Source organism: Megalops cyprinoides, chromosome 7, assembly GCF_013368585.1.
Source record: "Megalops cyprinoides isolate fMegCyp1 chromosome 7, fMegCyp1.pri, whole genome shotgun sequence".
In the NCBI taxonomy this organism is placed as follows: domain Eukaryota; kingdom Metazoa; phylum Chordata; class Actinopteri; order Elopiformes; family Megalopidae; genus Megalops; species Megalops cyprinoides.
The window spans coordinates 6755149-6776433 of record NC_050589.1 but is presented as its reverse complement, the minus strand read 5'-3'; the positions used below and the strand labels follow the sequence as shown (position 1 = coordinate 6776433).

The 21285-nt window shown below is 44.9% G+C and overlaps 1 protein-coding gene across 1 annotated transcript in view; it reads left to right on the top strand.

Annotated features, from left to right (window-relative positions):
* The window catches only part of LOC118780505 (kinesin-like protein KIF1B), a 90847-nt gene extending 70135 nt beyond the window's left edge, over positions 1-20712 (top strand). Inside the window, 22 exon segments of the mRNA XM_036533036.1 lie at positions 2117-2231; positions 2744-2877; positions 2974-3035; positions 3415-3560; positions 4000-4239; positions 4899-4970; positions 5066-5187; positions 5334-5486; positions 5742-5934; positions 6398-6516; positions 13886-13961; positions 14163-14342; positions 14476-14541; positions 14937-15055; positions 15784-15908; positions 15911-16104; positions 16271-16460; positions 17807-17937; positions 18050-18183; positions 18896-18995; positions 19743-19865; positions 20165-20712. Of these exon segments, the coding sequence (XP_036388929.1) occupies positions 2117-2231; positions 2744-2877; positions 2974-3035; positions 3415-3560; positions 4000-4239; positions 4899-4970; positions 5066-5187; positions 5334-5486; positions 5742-5934; positions 6398-6516; positions 13886-13961; positions 14163-14342; positions 14476-14541; positions 14937-15055; positions 15784-15908; positions 15911-16104; positions 16271-16460; positions 17807-17937; positions 18050-18183; positions 18896-18995; positions 19743-19865; positions 20165-20284 (2914 nt within the window). The 3' untranslated portion in view covers positions 20285-20712.
* Positions 20713-21285: the final 573 nt, after the last annotated feature.

Sequence of the window (21285 nt, the reverse complement as noted above, 5' to 3'; positions counted from 1 at the left end):
TTTTCTGTTGCCTCTGCCTGACCTTTCTGCCTTGTCTCTTTTTTTTTTCTTGCTGCTGCTGGACACTTGGTTATTCACAGGCTTTGTCTTGATAAGGATATTGCTAGGTACCCACAAAATGAGAGCATAAAGCTCTTTCTCAGTAAAGGGCTTTATGGTACTCCTGGAGCTTTGAAATAGCTGAGCTTCAGTAATGTTTCACTGGCTGTATAACCATCTGTGTGGCTGTTAGTTCTCTGCCCCATTTCATTGTGTTCATATTTTATTATATTACTATTTCATGTAAGGAGGGGTTGTTAGAGTTAAGCTGAAGAGCTGATTCAACGCCATTTTAATCAAGGCACAAAATGGCATTTTGAAAACATTCATCTCAAACCTAAATACGGCTGACAAACATGTGTGCAAGTATGCTGCTATCATCTCTCACATTCACACACTCTTTTTCCCAATCCTATAAAATATTTAATGAATAGCACAGACCATGACACCATGAATCATCACACACTCACGTGAAAGGAGTTGAATGCTTCCTGTTCCTATTATTCTTCCCTTTTTGGCAGTGTATAAACAGGTCTCACTCAGTCACTGAGTCACCAAATAGCTCCCCCCTAAAGTACCTTTGTTTTACCACTGAATAGCAGTAATGGGCTAATAAGTAGACCCACCAAAATAGCTGCAGCCCCTATAGAAAGTGCCTGCTCCTCTAACGTGTTAGAGCATTGATCAGACTTTGCCACAGCAACCGTGTTTTGTACTCACACCTGTGTATGTGCTTGGCGTGACGTCTCTCACTGAGACAGCGGTGTTAAGAGGAAGGTCAGGGTGAAAGAACACCGCCTGTAGAGTGACAGAGGCAGCGTGCAGAAACGTCTCCTCCAGGAGAGACAGACTCAGCCCGCATCAGCATCCCTCTCTCTCGCCTTCCCTCCCTTTCTCTCTCTCTCTCTCTCTCTGTTGCTCTCTTTCCCTCTCTCTCTCTCTCTATGTTCCTCTGTGTCTCTGTCCCTATCTTTTTGTCTGTCTGTGTTTCTTTCTCTTTCCTTCTCTCTTTTTCTCTGTTCCTCTGTCTCTCTCTCTCCCTCCCCCTCTCTTTTTCTGTCCCCCCCCTCTGTCCGGCCGTCCCGCTGGGACAGTGAGCAGGGTGGCTGACGGCACGGCTCCATTTTCCAGCGCTGGCCTTTGCCGTGGCACCTGCTGATTAACGGTTTCTCACCTGCCAGCGATGCGCGGCGAGACACGACCATTAGCCCCACGTCGGCGCGAGTCGCCTCGCGTTACCAAGTGAGAGAGAGTGAGGGTGTTACGCTCTGTCAGAGAGGTGACGCCAACACATCGATGTGACGCAAATAAGTAGCACCCCTGTATCCGTCTGGTATCAGGACTGCTGGATTACATCTCCTCTGCCTTGCCTGAGAGGGGGAAACTGTCAGTGCTTGTTTTTAGTCATTTATACATCCCAAACGGCACAGAAAAATGCCCCTGCCAGCGGGAGGGAAAAATTTGGTAGACGAGCGTTGTTTCTATTGACCTGTCTTGCTGCCTCCGGGACTCTTTCCGTTCTGTAATGGCATATGGAGTTCAGAAGCGTTTTTGGCTCCAGCTAACAGTGCCTTTGGTGCCCCTACACTCTCTCATGCAGTAAATTGAAGTGATATGCTGTGTGTATACCAAGAGCCATGACCCATTTTGTCTGTACATCCCAAAGGATCTTATTAGCAGACGGCAAACAGCGGATAACAATGGTGGCTGAAATGGAAAGCCAGAGCTAACTTTAGCATTGTCATCCACATCCTTTTCTCTGCCTCAGTGAGCCATCATAGAAATGTAAATGGCATATACTTATACAGGTATGTTTCACTTCCAATCCAATGATCTTTAAGCACTTCCAGTGAGAACATAATTTACCTCATTCTTCATGAAGTTCAACAGGGAATACAGCCCTTTCAGATCATTTTGTATTATATGATCCAAGAAAAATCCCAACGCAGTACATGCTCACGGGTGTAGGATCTGTTGAGTTTGGGAGTAAGCTGCAGCTACCACAGATGTACAGTAGAGGGCAGTGTGGGCTGCCCATCACACAGACCATAACGCCTCTCCCCTCTCCTCTCCATAGGACCTTCTACCGGTTTGAGGCTGTGTGGGACAGCTCCTTACACAACTCCCTCCTGCTGAACCGAGTCACTCCATACGGCGAGAAGATCTACATGACACTGTCTGCCTACCTGGAGGTCAGCACATGTTCCGGGCCTGTGTTAGTGCTCATTGACTAGCATAAAATGATTGTTGTCAGTAGGTTTGCTCCCTTCTGTGTGTGTGTGTGTGTGTGTGTGTGTGCATATGTGTGTGTGTTTGTGTGTGTGTGTGTGTGTGTGTGCATATGTGTGTGTGTTTGTGTGTGCATGCGCGTGTGTGTATGCATGTATGTGGCTGTGTGTGTATGTGTGTGTGTGTTGCGTGCATATGTGTGTGTGCGTGTGTGTGTATGTGAGTGTGTGTGTGAACGTGAATGTGGCTGTGCGTGAGTGTGTGCGTGAGTGTGTGCGTGAGTGTGTGCGTGAGTGTGTGCGTGAGCGCGTGCGTGAGCGCGTGCGTGAGCGCGTGTGTGTGAGCGTGTGAGCGTGTGTGTGTGTGTGTGTGCGCGCGTGTGCACGTGTGTGTGTGCGTGAGCATGTGTGTGTGTGTGTGTGTGTGTGTGTGTGTGTGTGCTTCTGCATGCTCACAGAGTATTTCTGCTCCACAGCTGGACCACTGCATCCAGCCTGCCATCATCACCAAAGACATCTGCATGGTGTTCTACTCCAGAGACGCCAAGATCTCCCCTCCTCGCTCGCTGAGGAATCTCTTTGGCAGCGGCTACTCCAAGACCCCAGACTGGTATGTCCTCCCACACCTGCCTGCTCCCTCTGTGTCCAATCAGGTCACACATTCAGGACTGTTCTCCCATAATGCCCTGCTCTCTCTATCTTACAGCAACAGAGTGACTGGGATCTATGAGCTGAGCCTGTGCAAAATGGCTGACACAGGAAGCCCAGGTGAGTTCAGTTTATAAAAAGAGTAACAACTTTGGGTGTGTGTCTCAGCTGTGTAAAGACTTGCTTCACATAAGACTGTTGAAACCCCCAATTACTTTCCAAGCTGTACATGCAGCTATGCAGAGACTGAGCTGATACTTATTCTCTTGTCGAAGAACTCACGAGCCTGCCTGGATGGTAACAGTCAGTCTGAACCACCAATACAGGCTGAAGTGCTTTTTTGTGGGAGGATATGCAGATGTATTTTGAGCTAGAGATCAGGGGGTGTATTTCAGTTTTAAGTGTATCACAAATGAATATATGACATACAGTTGCAAAAGCTTTGGTTGTGGCGTTTTCGTGTGAAAGCTGTCTTACACACGTGTGCTGTGTGTCCCAGGCATGCAGAGGCGGAGGCGGAAGGTTCTGGACACGTCGGTGGCGTACGTGCGAGGCGAGGAGAACCTGGCGGGCTGGAGGCCCCGAGGGGACAGCCTGATCCTGGAGCACCAGTGGGAGCTGGACAAGCTGGAGCAGCTGCACGAGGTGGGCACGGGGTCAGGGGTCAGAGGGGAGTTTCCAGTGCACTCATCAGCACAGATGATGATTTCAGTCCCCCCTGTGGCTTGGTGCATCCTTGACTCAAAAGATGTAACAAATCCACTGTCTCTTTCTCTTACTGGGGATGAAAGTTACTTACTTTTAATGGTTTCATGCACTTTTATCTCTACCAGCTAGCTTGTACCTTGTCTGGCCAACTGTTGAAACTTGATCATGTAGCACTTCTAACACTGTGACTCCATGTACAGCTGTTGCTTGTGTTGGTCTCTGCCTCACTTGTAAGTCGTGTTGGATAAAAGCGTCTCCCAAATGAATAAATGTAAAAATGAATAAATGCACTTTCCTGGCTTTTTACTTTACACTTCCTCATCCTTTCCTTCCTTGCTTCTCTCTCTCCCTCCTCCCCCCGCTTTCCCTCTCCTAGGTGGAGAAGACCCGCCACCTGCTGCTGCTCCGGGAGAGGCTCGGGGAGGCGGCCCCCAAGTCCCTGAGCGACCCTCTGTCCCCCAGCCTGAGCAGTGGCACGCTCAGCACCTCCACCAGCATCTCCTCTCAGATCTCCAGCACCACCTTCGAGAGCGCTGTCACGCCCAGCGAGAGCAGCGGCTACGACTCGGCCGACATCGAGAGCCTGGCGGACCGCGAGAAGGAGCTGGCCACCAAGGTGAGGGACCCTCTCTCAGATCACAGACTGACTCAATCCAACCATGACACAATGTACAACTACCCCTGTAATGATCACTACCACTCCCTTCTCCCTCCCTGTAACTACTCCTCAAATCATCACACAGTGTACACTTGTTCCTCCAGTCATCCCATATATATATATATATGGGATGTGTATGGGATGGGATATGTATATATCTACTCCTCCAGTCATCCCATAGTCTGTACCTATTACCATTAGGTATAACACAGCCTATACCTACCACTCCATTAATTACACAGTATATATCTACTCCTCCAATTATCACAGAGCCCACACCCAACCATTCAATCATTACTCAGTATATCCACCCCTTCGGTTATTACATAGTGTGTCCCTTACCACTCCATTCATTGCACAGTTGCATACCTACTTCTTCAGCAACTGAATAGCATACACCTCTCTGTCTAGCCATTACGCTTGGATGTGTCCTTTGAGTTAATACCTTTGGTAGCTAACATGTTATCGCATCAAATTTCCCTTGAAAATCTCACCTTCATCTGCATGTTGCTTTTCTTACAGATGACACTTACACAAAGTAGCCTTATTTCAGTGAGAGTGGTTGTGTTATATTCCTCATTTATGCTGCACCCTAACACTCCCCTGTCATCTTTCAGTGCTTGCGGCTTATGACGCACACCTTCAACAGCGAATACAACCAGGTGTGCAACAGCATCAGCGACTGCAAGGTAACACAAATAAGGCTAACTGCACTAGAGATGAGATGAGACTCTTGCAGGGGCTGTACAGCCAACCAATGAGATCTCTCTATTTCTGCCCCCAGCTGTCAGACATCTCCCCCATTGGCCGTGACCCATCTGTGACCAGCCTCAGCAGTGCCACACTCACACCATCCTCCACTTGTCCCTCATTGGCTGACTCCCGCTGCAGCTCCGTTGACCAGAAGTAAGTAACCGTGTACAGAGTTTGTCATCTTAGCACTCTTAGAGTAACCCATTTGTAAGCTGTTCCAGTCCTGGACCATCACTTGTGTCTGGTGGAATCGCATGACCTGCATTCTTTCCTACTATGACTCTCCTGTCTTTCCTCAGGACCCCTGAGGCCAACTCCCGCGCCTCCAGCCCCTCTTGTTCTGACTACGAGAACTTCCCCATGGTGCCCACGCTGGAGACCTCCTACCTGGCCCGCGCCGGCAAGAACGAGTTCCTCAACCTGGTGCCCGACATCGAGGAGATGAGGCCAGGGTGAGTGAGCTCTCTCTTCTGTTCTCTTGCCTTATTCTAGAGACTGGTTCAGCCCTTTGACTTGTTAGCCTGGCAGCCAAACCTTTCTGCAGGCTGTAACACTTGTACCTTACTTGTAAGTCAGTTTGGATAAAAGCATCTATCAAATGAATAAAAGTAACAGGGACACTGAACAAAAGGTCCCAGCAGACAGCTGTATGGACCAGGTTACTGACTGGCCTGTGTTGTCTGTTACCCCCCCCCCCCCATGCACAGGTCTGTCGTGTCAAAGAAGGGCTACCTGAGCTTCATGGAGCCGCGCTCCAACTCCTGGGTGAAGCACTTTGTGGTGGTGCGCCGGCCATACGTCTTCATCTACAACAACGACAAGGACCCCGTGGAGAGGGGTGTCCTCAACCTGTCCACGGCCCAGGTGGAGTACAGCGAGGACCAGCAGGCCATGCTGAAGGTGAGCCCAGAGACAGTGGCGCAGAGCTACTCTCTCACACACACGTTTTAAAGAGATGTGTAATCTGACAGTTCTTACCTGCTGTTGTTTGGAGGAGAGGTGTTTTATCTCTGTTTGGTTTCCTTACTCTTCCGCCAGCGCGGGTGAAATTTACAGTGTACCTAAAAGGAGAACACTTGTTTTTTTCTGTCAGGCTAGTGTTTTGTTTTTTCTTTGTGTGTGTGCGTGACTCCTTCGCTTGTTTATCCCAGAATCAGTGTAATCAGCTTATATCAGATAGATAGATAGATAGTACTTTATTGATAAAAAATGGTAATTGCCTAATATATTAGCTAGCTGTGCAGTTGTACTGTGTGGGAGAAATATGTCAGCTACAGCTTGAGTTGTTCTGCATCACTTAGTGTTCTCCTCTGTGCTCTCAAGCTGGGTTCGGTGTCGCTTGAGTTGACTTGTCTCTTTTCAGACTCCCAACACGTTCGGTGTGTGCACGAAGCACAGAGGTATCCTGCTGCAGGCCAACAACGATAAAGACCTGAATGACTGGCTGTACGCCTTTAACCCACTGCTCGCAGGAACGATAAGGTATGCAGTGCTTAAGAACAGTGTCTGCAGGCTGTGAAGTTATCCCATCTTTGATTCAGAGAGTTGACCTGTGAATGCTGTTGAGTGACGCGTGTGGCTTTCGTTGTGTGAATCCGGGTCCTCATGCGTCCCTGGTTTGTTCCCGCAGGTCGAAGTTGGCGAGAAGGCGATCGGCCCTGAAGAAGTGAGAGACGGCTCATCTGAGTGTAGGAAAACAACACTCCCGCCCCTCTCACAAAGCCTTTGAACATACCAAGTGTTAACACTTATTAATCTTTGTGATTCTTGACGGTTTTCTCTTGTACGTAGACCTGTGGCTTAAGTCTCCTCTCAAGCAACCTAAGTTTAAGTTCCTGAACGCCCCCCCCCCCCCCCCCCCCCCCGTCGTATTTTTCTCTCTCCTTCTAGCCTTTTGTGTTTTCTTCCGATTTGTTTTGTCTTCCGTTTTCCCATTTGTCATACCTAAAACCTTCTGCTAGTAGCATGTTGTAATTACAGTCTATTTGTGTGTGCACGATTCTTCTGAACAGATCTTCTCTCCACTCTCTTGAGTTACTAAGTGTTTGTAAAGATTGTCATTACTCAGTGTTATGTCAGGAACTTTATGTGTGGCCACAGGGCACCCGCAGTAATCCACAGGAGAAGGCCAGGTTTGCTTACAAAGCTAATACAGATGTAACAGTGAAACTAGATGAACCTCCACGAGTGAGCACTTCCCCAATGCCAGTGGTGGTAGACCAAGAAGTATCTCCACTGGTTATTCAGTGAGTTTTTAACCAATGAGAAGACAGCTTACAGAAATGGGTTCCTGCCCTCTCTTAAGCAGAACTTGTCTCTTATCACAGAATGAAGGATTATTACTGCACAGGTCAAATCGGAGAACTTGAAACTGATCCGTTTTTCTTTGTCCCTCTTTATGAAACTGTTGGAGTGGTAGAACAAAGATTTTCAACCAAGGGGGTGGCCATGCAATGAGAAAAGTAAAAATAAAAAGTGATGTAAATACAATATTGAATTACAGCCCATCAAGGACATCTTATGATGATGGTGTAACTTGCAGTGGTGATCACCGCGAACAGAATTGCAGGTGATATGCTTGCTAAAGTTAACACATGGTTTATTTACTTAGGTAGGCTACTACGATATCTCTTCCCTTTTAGTGGGGGTCTCTGAAACCCCCTGCACTAGAGTAACCAAGGTTTCAAAAGAAGATTAAAAGAGATAGATACCATGCCCCTCTATCTAGTACTTGTATGTACAGTGCTTCATTCTATGAGGTCAAGGTTGGTCCTGTGTTAAATCAAAAATTTCCTTGTGCTTAGCATTAATAATGGTACAAAGAAAAAAAACAGTTCAAGTGAATCACAGGTTTTCTGACTTTTTAAAATATCTGATATGTCAATTTATGACCAATTTCATGAATACGTGAAAAATGAGATACAAATGTGAACAAAAAAATACCAAATTGGGCCAAAGCAGGCTTACCCTGTGTGGGGAAAACTCAAATGGCCTTGCTTTCAGTGGGAGGCAGGAGATACTGCATCACTCCTGTTATATCTACAGGGGTCTCCACTAATGCGTCTGTAACAAGGCTCCTGCATCCAAAAAAACAGATCTGACATACACCAATTACAGACAAGTGTTATGGCGGTGGAATGCCAAGATTGACAAGATTACACAACTTGTCCCTGAGCAGAAACCACAGTGAGGAAGGTCAGATGTCTGGGGACAGGAGGTCTGATGAGATTATCGAGACCTTGTTAATTATTTGATGGACACAACTCTGCATTTTGGTCATGAATTTCGGTAGGGCCCTATTTGAGGCCCCTTCAGGCTAAATGGAAAAAAAAAAACCTCCATGAATTGGTTCTCTGAAGGGTGCTATAACTTGATGTAAGGCCAGCTTCATATTTTTTTAGACACATATGCAATAGACCATCCCCAGTATCCCATCCCTAATACATTATGTACCCTTTTCCCTCAAGTCCTCTCCAGTAAGTTCTTCATTTTGTATGACAACAAATGACTTTTATTTTTGTATAATTGTGTCATTTTACATAGAGACAAATGTATGCGAGGAGAGGATCCTTCATTTTCAACAGTTACATTGCTCGATTTTATTTTGCACATTACGTTGATGAAGTAGGACAGAACAAGACTAGAAGCAGCAAAAGAGGGCGAGGGGAGCATTTGACACCTGAGCACTGACTGAACGTTCACATGTGATCAAGGCAGTGGTGTATGATACATCACAGTGTGCCACATTACAGGAAACAAAGGGACAGAACATGCTCTGATCTGTTTTAAATCATTGCTATATTTATTATCAATCTTTTTCCTGTTTATGAAAGATCTCTTTCAAATCTCGCTCCTTCAAGGTCAGATTGGCATCATTCTCAAGTAGAGAGAGGGTGAGTGGTCTTGCTGAGCATGTTTCTTCTTCCAAGCCAACTTTAAAGTGTGTCAACTGACAAGAGGCAGGGGCTCTGGCCAACCAACCAGCAGGACCTGTGCTCAAACACACTGAAATGATGTGTTCTCGGAGAAGACACTATGTCAGATCACCTTTTCCCTCATTCCTCACTCTATATTTGTAGTAGAGCCAAAATGGCTGTCCTTGAGAAGACACTTTGTGAGCTTCTGAAGTCCTTGGGTTCCTGAGATCAGTTTCAGACACTAAATGGGAAAAAATGCTCAGTCTCTGTGGTTAGCCAGCCTCAAGGGCAAAGATGAAGCATTTCAGATGAAGACATTATCAGTCAAGGTCTGACACTGTTTGCAGGAAATCCATACTAGAAGCTAAACTTCAGAAGGAAAGTTTTTCCACAGGTTATTGAACAAATGTGTTACGCTAATGAAATCTTGTTTTTCTCTATTTCCATATACACATAAAGTTGAACTAATACGTTTCTGAGGAAAATCAATGGATTTAATCATTTTCAGAGCAAAACTTTTTTGAGTCGCTTGTTTACTAATCTACAGATGAAGACATTGAATATGAATCCTCATCTTTTTTTATTGCAGTGTATATATTATTTTGCAGCTGTTTGCACAAAATAAAAGGGTAAACCGATTGGTCAGATAAGGTCATTGCTCAATTTCAGTCATTCCACAAAACGTCAGTGGCCAAATGAAGACTGTCAGAGTGGATATGTGGCATTGCAAGGAAATATTGCTGCTGGGAAAGAATTTTGAATGAGTAAGATGTTGCCTGTATGCTTTTTTGTTCATTTTGCCAGCATTGAAAGAACTATAAAAAAAACACAGTAATTCAGAAAGGCATTTCATTTGGACCTAGATTATTTTAGTGCTTCTTGTTGTTAGCATAGTTTAAAATGACTCGGTCCATTTTAAGAAATCATTCAACAGTAGAACTTAAGACATAATGTAGTGATAGCCTGGTTCTGTACTATAGAATTATGATGTCGATGTAGGCCTATATTAGGTTTTTTTAAAAACAAAAAAAATCAGGTAGTACCTTTAAAAATAATTGGGCACTAGCAATGGCTGAGGCGTACAAAAAGCAGCTCACCTCTTTCTTCATGTGTCCTCACTTCAATGCTTTCCACCTTGCCTTTAAAGCAAAACTAACAGGAAAATGAGATCACCTCCCCTCCAGAAGGATCATGTTATTTTAAACTCCCTGCTGACATTCCCTCTGCTGTACTTGGGAAACAAAACCAACGTTAACACTGTACATTATTTGTCAGATTGACTTCATTTTCATACTGATTTTGTAAATATATATGTTGTATGGAGCTCAAATTAAAATGTAAATATGTTTCATGTATTTGTAATAATTATAATCCATTCGCTGTATAGCCTAGACGTGTAATGCAGATATCTTAATTCTGTGTATGGTAATCTTGCACCATTGAACTGTTTAGTGAATGAGGTAACAATAAAAGTACAACCAGTGCATTAGCAGAATAAAAACCACTTGTGTACTGTCTCATTCTTTATGTCTCATGTCTCTACACCTGCATCGTACACAATTCTGTACATACAGCATTTTAAGACACCAGCACAATGTACATACTCCATTGGCCCATCTTGACTTTGTTCTTGCAGAACAGTAAAAAAAGGAAGCCTTGAAAAGTATAAATGGTCTGACCTTGCCAAACCAGAGGCTATATGCTGTATATATAACTTAATTCTGATGCATTCCATCCAAAGAATATAAATTTGGGAATGGCAACAGTGAAGCTCTGCCACAGTTACCTGCACCACCATTGTTGCACAATACTGTATATACTGTAAGCAATATTTTTTCAAACGTGTAACAAAATAGAGCACGCACTCTGTGTTAATTGAATGTGTCCCTGCGATTAATGCCGGTAACAACAGGCAGTTCCAGAAATGCCTTTTTTGTCCTTAGGTTTAGGTGAATGGAATATGGTTTTGTGTGATTTTGTTACTTCGATCATCCACAGTGAACTGAGACACCCTGAAATCTGTCCTGTGGAGTATATCTGCAGTCCCTTCTGACTCTTGCACACTGAGAGTGTAGTGCAGCAAAGCTCAAAGTCTTCTAGTAATTAGTTCAATGAACTGTAAAATACCTTGCTGGAAAAATGGTGAATTATTCTAACGTAACTCACGGGATTCAGCTTCTCTGTGTGCAAGCTGTGTCAGTTCAGACTAAATCTCCATCTTCTGCTCACCCTGTTCCTCTCGATCCATGTGGTTGAAGCTGATGACAGGTCAAAACATCTCTGAGTGATCTTCCCCGCCTTGTAAACTGACACATCTGATATCTGATAGACAGCTCTTTTCTACTGGTCCTTAAAGGCTGCAGTAGAGTTTTCATGTCTCTCAAGGAAAGAATCAAGGAAAGCATTCAAAATGAGTCCAGCTATTGAAATAGCTGATATAATCTGAGGCATGTGACAGTTAACTCATGACACCATCTGACCCGTGAGGACTGGAGTTGAAGAGCCCTGCTTAGGATATTAATTTCACTTGTGCTGTTGTCTTAGAAATACAAGAGCACTTCCAGACTTTGCAGAAAACTGATTGTCAGACTTGGTAGTTGATTTGTCAGACTTACCCTGTAAAATTCACACCTAGGCTGACATTTTACTTCTATATTCAAGAAGTAAGTCTAGTCAAGTCAGTGGTATGCCATGGCAAGATGGCAAGTGCATTGTTAATGGTGAGTTAGGAGGAGCATGCTTTGGAGAATATGGGCAAGATTTCCCCTTGCCTACTCTAAAGGTACCTTTTAGAGATGCCAGCTGCAACGCAGTATTGCCTAACTGTGGCAGGATGTGGATAGTTTCTTGGTCAGGATAAGATACCACATACCAGACTGGGTACAAGTTTCCCATCAAGATACAATCCTAACCATGCCAAGTCACACAGCTTCGAAAAAAAAAAGTTCTGAGTTCTGAAATGTACACCATGCATCTGGTTTATAATTCAGATTTCCTGAATAGTCTTCACAATGCGATGATAAACTGCATCTTTATAGACAGCTGGATTAAAAAACTGTCTCATGCGTATTCTGCCATCGGACTGTGGTAGGCACAAGATGTATGGTATGACTCCGTATGGTTAGACTCAGCAGCCGGCGGCAAAGCTCAAATTGTGCCCCACCTCCAACGCAATTTAACTCTTGTGGTGCGGAAAACAGGTTGTGCAGGCCAGGTAGTCCTCCGAAGAAAGGAAGGCCTTCCACGTAACTAGCTAGAAAATGTGAATATACTTCAAGGAGATTGACAATCAGCTGGTAGCAAGATAGCCAGTCTGAATTTCAATTTCTTAGTGTAATAATGTTGATCATTTCAGCTGTGATCAGCAGCTATCTAGCTAGCTACTTCTGGCATGCCGACTGTACAAAGATGTATGGTTATCTCTAAAAGGTGATATGGGCTGCTGACCAGAAACTCAAAAAAAAAAAGAGAAAAAGAATGAATTACCACAGCAGCTACTGCATCACACTGTTCACGTGTACATTGATCGCAATCAGCTCATCATTTCACTTGCAACCGTGTATCACTTCAAATGTCTGCTCTCCGGAGGCTTGAGCAACTACCAAGGCATTCCTAATCAATACATTGCCGTTGCAACTACTACACAGAAGAAGAAAACCACAACGGTTTTTTATTACAACATTTGTATTTATACATTTAAGAATTCACTGGTTTTGTAACAGGAAAGATGTACTAAAAAACTTCAAGTATTTCAATTATTTTCGCGTGCTTTCGATGGATCTATTGGTTTTGCCTATTTTACGTCTTCATGGGTGGATAACGCGAGATTAAAGAGTGTCAGGTGGTATAGGCCAATCAGAATCCTTCTTGTCTCTGCTCAGTATTTTTACACCAATGGGGAATGAGGAGGCACGGCTTGAGGCTATTTGGCGTTATGTCACTCAGGGTTCCTGGCTGTCAGCAGTAAGGTAGGAGTAAAGCGCCTCGTCCGTCTGCAGTTAGTTGGACGCGGACAAGGAAGTTCTGGGGAAATTGTGACAGTCTGTCTTTCAGAGGGGACTTAGCATACCTAACCTAGTACAAACCATGCCTGAGTGAGTATTTCATTTTTTTGTGTGTCAGTGTTTCGCTAGTCTGTGGCTCGCAAAAGTTACCACGCTAGTTGGATACTTATCTTATTTCGAAGTGTAGCTAGCTTGGTACTTAGCTAGCGAGGTACACAACCAGATAAATTACGTGACCATATACAATTCATAATATCCTCGTGTGTCATGAGCATCACCTTCTGCTGTGGAATATTGTAGTTGTAGCTAGTTGCATAGCCGCGTTTTGTGGCCCATTCGTTGCTTGTGTCGCCTGCTGGCTGACTATCTTGCTAGAGACGACATGATATTTCATCAAATCATTGGCTTTGGTCGCTTCCTCTTCGCTCTGGGGTGTTACGGCATCTTTTGCTAGCTGGCCGGCTAGGGTATCAGGGGAACTGGCTGCCTGTATCCGCGTCACCGTCTCAAATTAGTCTTGATATGACCATCGAGTGTAGATCTGTAGACTAGAACACGGCAAGATAAAGATGGAAGCCTATAGGATAAAATTGATCAAAATAAGTCATTTAATCCGATCAAATGCGGTAATAATAATTAATCCCGAATAAATCCTTTCTAAATACTCTAATTCAAAAGATTAATTTAGACTGCAGAAATATTTTCTTCTAAAACTAGTGACTGTTCTCGATGATTGAGGGGGTCTCATGAAGTAATGAATTGAAATGAGGACATTCGTCCATTTATTCCGTAATATTCCTTTATGTCATACCTGCCGTGCAACATCATTTAACTATTAAATATTTTATTACTCCTGTTTGCCTCATTTAACTAGCCTTGTGTAATGTATTACTGTTTGACTTAACGTCATATCTTTGTATCATTCCACAGAGCAGACATTGCCCTGATTGGTCTGGCCGTGATGGGCCAGAACCTGATATTGAACATGAATGATCATGGCTATGTGGTAGGTCTTCTCAAAATGCTGAACAAGCAGAATTGTTCTTTTTTTCCAGGTTGATCATCTGGATAGCTGCACTGCACCAAGTGCAAGACAGCAGACAAAGAAAGGCTGTCTTGTGCACATACTGATTTGCCTTTACATGCTTTCATTATTACACATTGTATTTGTCTCTGTTCATTGTCTGACTCTAACTATCCATCCCAGGTGTGTGCATATAACAGAACAGTCTCCAAGGTACATGACTTCCTCAATAACGAGGCCAAAGGCACTAAGGTGGTGGGGGCGGAGTCTTTGGAAGACATGGTGTCCAAGCTGAAGAAACCACGCCGTATCATACTCCTGGTAAAGGCAGGCCAGGCTGTTGACGACTTCATCGACAAGCTGGTAAGCGCTCGCCAAAAAGAGGGTTGGGGAGGGTAAACCAGCTGTCGTTCTTCTCACCCCTTACGTGAACAAGTTTGGTTTTGTACATTTTTAGCTTGTCTGCTGCTGCAGGTCTTTTCTGCTTCCTCAACAGGTGCCTCTTCTTGAGCCTGGTGACATCATCATTGATGGGGGCAATTCTGAGTACAGGGACACAATTGTGAGTCCGTTGGGAATATCTCATTCCTTGTAATATGCTGTGGCACTCACCGTAATTATGTGTCACTTCTGTTTGTAATCTGTTTTTACTAGGCTCTACAAGACCATTTTTTCTTTTGGTGTCTCGCAATATATTTTTAATGCCTAGTCTTTTTGGATTTGAACACTTCAAAACCAAGTTTCCCTTTTACGAACAATCTCTCCTGTGCTCTAGATTGTATATCTGTTGATATCTCTGTCTGTATCTCTGTCTCTACCCTATTGAGTTACAGTATGTGGAAGTGATGAGTTGAGACAGCAGTTTTGAACAGTGTGGCAGGAGTGTGTTCTCATCCCGTGTGTGTGTGTGTGTGTGTGTGTGTGTGTGTGTGTGTGTGTGTGTGTGTGTGTGCTCAGCGTCGGTGTCAGAGCCTGAAGGAGAAGAACCTGCTGTTTGTGGGCAGTGGAGTGAGTGGAGGGGAAGAGGGTGCACGTTATGGCCCGTCACTGATGCCAGGGGGTCACAAGGAGGCCTGGTGAGTCTGGGTGCTTCATTGACCCTAAATCCTAACATGGAGCTGTTTGTATCTCTCGTCCATCCTTATTCCATACTGATTGTCTCATGGCAAGTGTCATTGATTCCTTGGTTGATTGGGACAGCACTGTGGTGTAGTGGTAAGGAGAAAGGCTGAAAGGTTGCTGGTTCAGTTCCCTGCTGGGGCACTGCTGTTGTACCCTTGTACTTGACTCACAAGTGCCTCAGTAAATATCCAGCTGCATCAGTGCATAGCGTGTAATACTGTAATATGTAAGTCACACTAGATAAGAGCGTCTGCTAAATGAGAATTATGTAATCTAATGTTTCATGCTTAGTGTTCGGGTGTGTCTATACATTGGTCACTCACAAAATAGTCAAATTAAAATAGCCAACATATTTGTGAAATTAACTTGGTGTTGCCAGTGTAAATCAAGTGTACTGAACAAAGCAACAAAGGTCTTCCTGCTACTTTGTATTGTAGCATGCATTGAGTCCTTATATTTAAGTTAAATCATTTAAGCTGTCATGCTGACAAATTTCAGTCATTCTAAATGTTATTTTACCTCTTGTAGACTGTTACATATTTGTGTAATTATATATGGTACTCACTCCATTATGAGCATGTAATGAGTACATACTGCAAGCTCCATTATAATTTGATTGTGGTCAATGATTAGACTATAATTAGATTGTGATCAGGCTAGTAATACTGTTATCTTCCTACAGGCCCCATATAAAGGATATTTTCCAGAGCATTGCTGCCAAGGTTGGAACAGGAGAGCCATGCTGTGACTGGGTGAGTGTGCTGGATTTCCCCTCAGGATTGCATTCTCTACATGCGCAGATGCTGTCCGGCCATATGGGCTGGTTTCCATCATGCGCACTCTGATTGGCCCTTTGCTTGGTGGACAGGTTGGAGATGAAGGAGCAGGTCACTTTGTGAAGATGGTCCATAACGGCATTGAGTACGGAGACATGCAGCTGATCTGTGAGGCCTACCACCTGATGAAGGACGTGCTGTGCATGGACCATGACGAGATGGCCAAGGTGAGTCATTAAAAACGTGCCTTGTGCCTCTAATTACAGCCTTGCTTTAGTCTCGTTCCTTCGAAGGGGGGTTTGAATGAATCTTAGTGGAAGATTTGACCTGTCAGCAGTGGTGCTCTGAAGTGTAGTGGTTAACAGTGGTTTTCGGAACATTGGGATTCCCCAGGCCTTTGACGACTGGAACAAGACGGAGCTGGACTCCTTCTTGATCGAGATCACGGCCAACATCCTGAAGTACAGAGACACGGACGGCACGCACCTGCTGCCCAAAATCAGGGACAGCGCCGGGCAGAAGGGCACAGGGAAGTGGACGGCGATCTCCGCTCTGGAGTACGGCACACCTGTCACCTTGATCGGTACGACTCTGCCGTCTTTGAGCCCGCAGTGACACAGGCCTGGGAGAACCTGCAGCAGGATTTGCTTGTGAGATTTTGCAAATCCTTTTGGTTTTGCTAGCCCTTCCAGTTTAGATATATGGCTGCACTCTGGAGAGTTGGAGTTCTTTTTTGTATGCTTCTAGTTGGAGTAAAGGTGTGGAGGGAGATCTCCTGGCAGGGCTGTGTTGAAAGAAAGTGTCTTTTCCTAAGAAGATTGGAGGCTTTTCCAGCCGCCTCTTCATCTCATGTGACATAAGGGGGATTTTCTGTCTTGCCCTGTCCTGCAAACTGGCCTTTACATGGGGGTGTTTCATAAACGACACGGCTGTGTCCCCAGATGTACGTGACTTAAGGACTTAGCTATCTGGAGCAGAGGCCTCCCTGGCTGTTTATGTGATACACTGGTGCCATGAAAATGTCAAAGAAGGCCTGGCCACGGCCGCTTCCGAGTCCTCTGCAGCCTTCATTTGACTGAAGATGGGTGGGGGGAGGGGTATGTTCAGCACTGCCTTCAGTTTGTTGGCATGGCCTTTAACTTTAAAATTCTGGTTTTTGGAAATCGCCAGTTTATTATTTATTTTTTGGATTATTGCAATAATATTGTGGGAATTTTGGGAAAGATACAGGCAGAACACAAAAGCCTGACCCAGGGTAAGGAGTGGGAAAAACAAGCCGGGGTTTGTCACACAGGGAGTGGGCGGGAGTGATTGCACAGTGTGTAAGGGAGGATTTCTGCTTTCAATAGACCACATTCCAGGCAGAGACAATCGCCTGGTTCAGTGTGACCAGCACTTTTTTTTTTTTTTTATTCCTTCCTGTTACATCACTTCTGCTGTGCTACATTGGCCAATCTGCAAAGTCATGCTTACCCAGGCCTTCTCTCCCCCACATCTCTGATTTCTGCTTTTTCCCTGGCGGAGCCAGGCCTTGCAGAGAGGGCTGTGAGGTGCTGTTTGTCTTTACCTGGAGAGTGTGAGCACACCCTGCTCAGACAATGGCTCTGCGGGCACGCTGTCGCCTGTAACCGTACTCTAGCTGGCCCCATGCCGAGCGCCGCCTGGGTTTGGCAGCGCCTTTTTTTCCCCAGAAGGGACGTTACAGGGAAAAAGAAACCATTGCTTAGTAAAATGTAGTTGTGTGGAAAATATGTAAACTCCCTAGTTTGACCACTTCACTTGACTTATGAGTTCCCTGGGTTATGGTGTTTCCCTTCCTGCTGTGAAAGTTGTTTTTTTTTTTTTTTTCCCCCGTAGCAACACTGTAAAGCAGTTGCTACAGATCCTTGTGTTCAGTGTGTGCCCTGCTAACGCTTCCCTCTCCCACAGGCGAGGCTGTCTTTGCCAGATGTCTGTCCTCTCTGAAGGAGGAGAGGGTGCAGGCCAGCAAGACCCTCAGCGGGCCCCAGGGGGTGAAGTTCAGCGGGGACAAGGCCAGGTTCCTGGAGGACATCAGAAAGGCAGGCCGTGGCTTTTCTTCTGGAGCATATCGTTTTCCGTTAAGCTCTGGTAGGACTCATCGGGGTCGTCTGTGCTATCGTTAACGAGCCGTTCTCTCTGGGTTTCGTTCAGGCGCTCTACGCCTCCAAGATAATCTCGTACGCTCAGGGCTTCATGCTGCTCCGCCAGGCGGCCAAAGAGTTCGGCTGGTCCCTGAACTACGGCGGCATCGCACTGATGTGGAGAGGGGGCTGCATCATCCGCAGGTGAGCCTCCCGCACGCTGGGTCCTGTTCGCGCGTGTGTGTGTGTGTCTGTGTGTGTGTGTGTGTGTGTATGGGTGTGTATGGGTGAATGGTGAGATGGGTAAGGTGGGTGAGATTTTTTATCAGACACTGAGATGCAGCTCAGGATGAAAGGGGATCGGGGATCTTAGGCCCACACATTCACTCCAGCCATTTGTCAGGGGCTAGTTGGTACCTGCCCCAGCTCTTACCCCAGCTCAATATCAAATCTTCTGAAGGCCTACCTCGTTCATGTGTCTCCTTCCTTTTAAAAATAATTATTGAAAGAATATTTCAGTCAGGCTTCACTCTTTCCATGTAGGTTTCAGGGGCAAATATTTCTGCAAGATATTATATTTAGGCAATTTCATGGTATCCTTTTTTGTCATACATCAGCCAGTGTAACCTGTGTGTCTGTTAAAAATTCATTTGGACACGGCCAAGCTATTGTTATCACGGTTGAGTCATTGTGCATTTCTTGGACTCCAGCTGCCATTAAGTGTTGCAATGCATGGGTGGGAAAATTAAGAGGAAGTACAGGTAAAGCTTCCTGAAAAATAGATATGCCACAGGAATGAGGAAATGTAGTTTAGGCGCACCACAAGGACAGTATTGCGTAATCTCCCAGCAAAGAAAGTGCCCACAGTGCTGTGACAAAGTCTGTTGTGTTACTCTTATCTTTTGTGTTACCACAGCATGTTCTTGGGAAAGATCAAGGAGGCCTTTGACCGGGATTCAGAGCTACAGAGTCTGCTGCTGGACAACTTCTTCAGCAACGCTGTGCAAGACTGCCAGGTACAGACCATCGGAGACCAGTGGGCACAGCTGCTATCCCATAGACTCACCTCCAGCAGGCTTTTCCTAATCGAGCCACTCAGGGCCAGTACAAACAGCATGTATATTTGCTTATCCTTGGGGCATATTTGCCTTATGAATTTTATTGCACAATTTTTAGACTTTGAAATTTGATTCATCGTGAAGCAATTGCTAAAAAAATCCTTTCTGGTAATCAGTGCTGTAAAATGTGTATGTAGGTGTTGAATGTTAAATAGTGTTATGCCTAAGGACACTGAAATAATCACAAAATGTAAAATGTACACATCTTCCGTTAGATGTGAATTACAAATTTTGTTGTGTAAACGGTAAGATAAAAGGAAATCCCCGGTTTAACAGGATCAATGAAAATTATGTGCTCATTACTAAGTGTTACTCTGCCTGTGAGTAACACTCTCCCTGTGATCCATTAGGTGCATTACTGAGCACGGCTCTCCCTGTGATGCAATAACTGCGTTACTTCTTTATTGGTGTTTAATAGAAGCTCTTATCCAGAGCAATTTACATAGGTTACATTTTTTAAATGTTACCCATTTATACAGCTGGATATTTTTTGAGGCAATTGTGGGGTAAGTACCTTGCCCTAGGGTACAACAGCAGTGCTCCAGTGGGGAATCAAACTGGCAACCTTTTGCTAACGAGTCCTGCCCCACTATGCTACACTGCTGCCCATTAGCTGCGTTACTGAGCATTACTCTCCCTTGTTAGGATTCCTGGCGCCGGGTGGTGAGCACGGGGGTCCAGCAGGGGATCCCCATGCCCTGTTTCACCACGGCCCTGTCCTTCTATGACGGCTACAGACACAACATGCTCCCAGCCAACCTCCTCCAGGTAAGTCCCTTGCTCAGCAGAGAGGCCAAGCCTGAAACCCCCTCCAGTACATCACTAAGCACTTAGTTTAAAGGCTGCAGCATATGTTTGTGACCTGAGCTTTGGACTCGGGGTTTGGGGGTTTAAAGGCAGCTGGAACACCGTCCATGCATGAATAACCTGGCCTATTGCAGCTCAGCTAAAAGGCCCGCATCAGGCAGGAAATGGCGTCAATCTGTTCAGTTAACAGGAAGCTGTACCCCGAGATGCTTTTGATTATTGCTATCTGAGAGCTTTCCTGTGTGTCTCGCGGTCTGCAGGCTCAGAGGGACTATTTCGGCGCGCACACTTACGAGCTGCTGTCGAACCCGGGCCACTTCATCCACACTAACTGGACGGGGCACGGGGGCAACGTCTCGTCTTCCTCCTACAACGCTTAAGGGGCATCCCGGGAGCACGGGGGCGGGGGGGTAGACCAGGACACGCACGCGCCGAGTGTCATAAACGAAAGGGGCAGCTGAGAGCAGTGAGGATACATGTCACACATTCCTTTTTCTAAAAAAAAATGTAGAAAAAAGTATTCTAAACACACTAGAGTCAGCTGAAAGCACTTATGCTGTGTAATTTATGGTGAAGTGGAAATTAAATCATAGTGTGTGTAAACTGTTTTTTTCCCCAGCAAAGTATTGAAGTGTGTACAAGTAGGGCCTTTTGCTACAGATGTAACAGGGAAGGGACAAATGGTTTCACACTAGCTTCAGGTTGTTTATTTCCAATCATGTGTGCCCCAGAGTTCACTCTTTAACACAGGATTAAAGTTAACTATTGCACTGTACTAGGCTAAATAAAGATTTAAATCCCTTTTTAATTAGCTTTTGTCCCCTTCTTATGCGAGTCTCTCACCGTAAACACCAGCCTGTGTTGTCTTTTGACCCTGCTATCCATTTAACTCTAACTTAATTTTTCTTATTTATTTTTTAATTTTGGTATCCAGCTAACCATTAGGATTTAGTTATTAGATTTGTAATGTCTATGTGTGGCCAGCAGGTGGGGCCTTTGATACTGAGGCTTGGGGAGAAAAGGCAATCATGTACACCAGTGACCTTTGACTTATTTCTTTATTTAGCCTGTTGCTATTCTGGGGGTCCGTTGAAAGACACGGCAAAAGATGTGTGTACTCCCATATTCCGACAGGGACTAAAATTATACTTTTAAGGATATATGTTAAACATAACAACAACTTTAAATGGTTACAACTTTAAACTGTTTGAACGTAATGGAACTTTCAGTGGTTCAGAATCTGCACATATTTTTTACTTGCATCGTATACTTATCTCTATATTGACTGCTATTGCATCAGAGTGTATGTACAAATTGTGACATTATACTCTACATGACAGTTAAATAAATCAAAAATCTTATATTTTAGATTCTTCCAAGT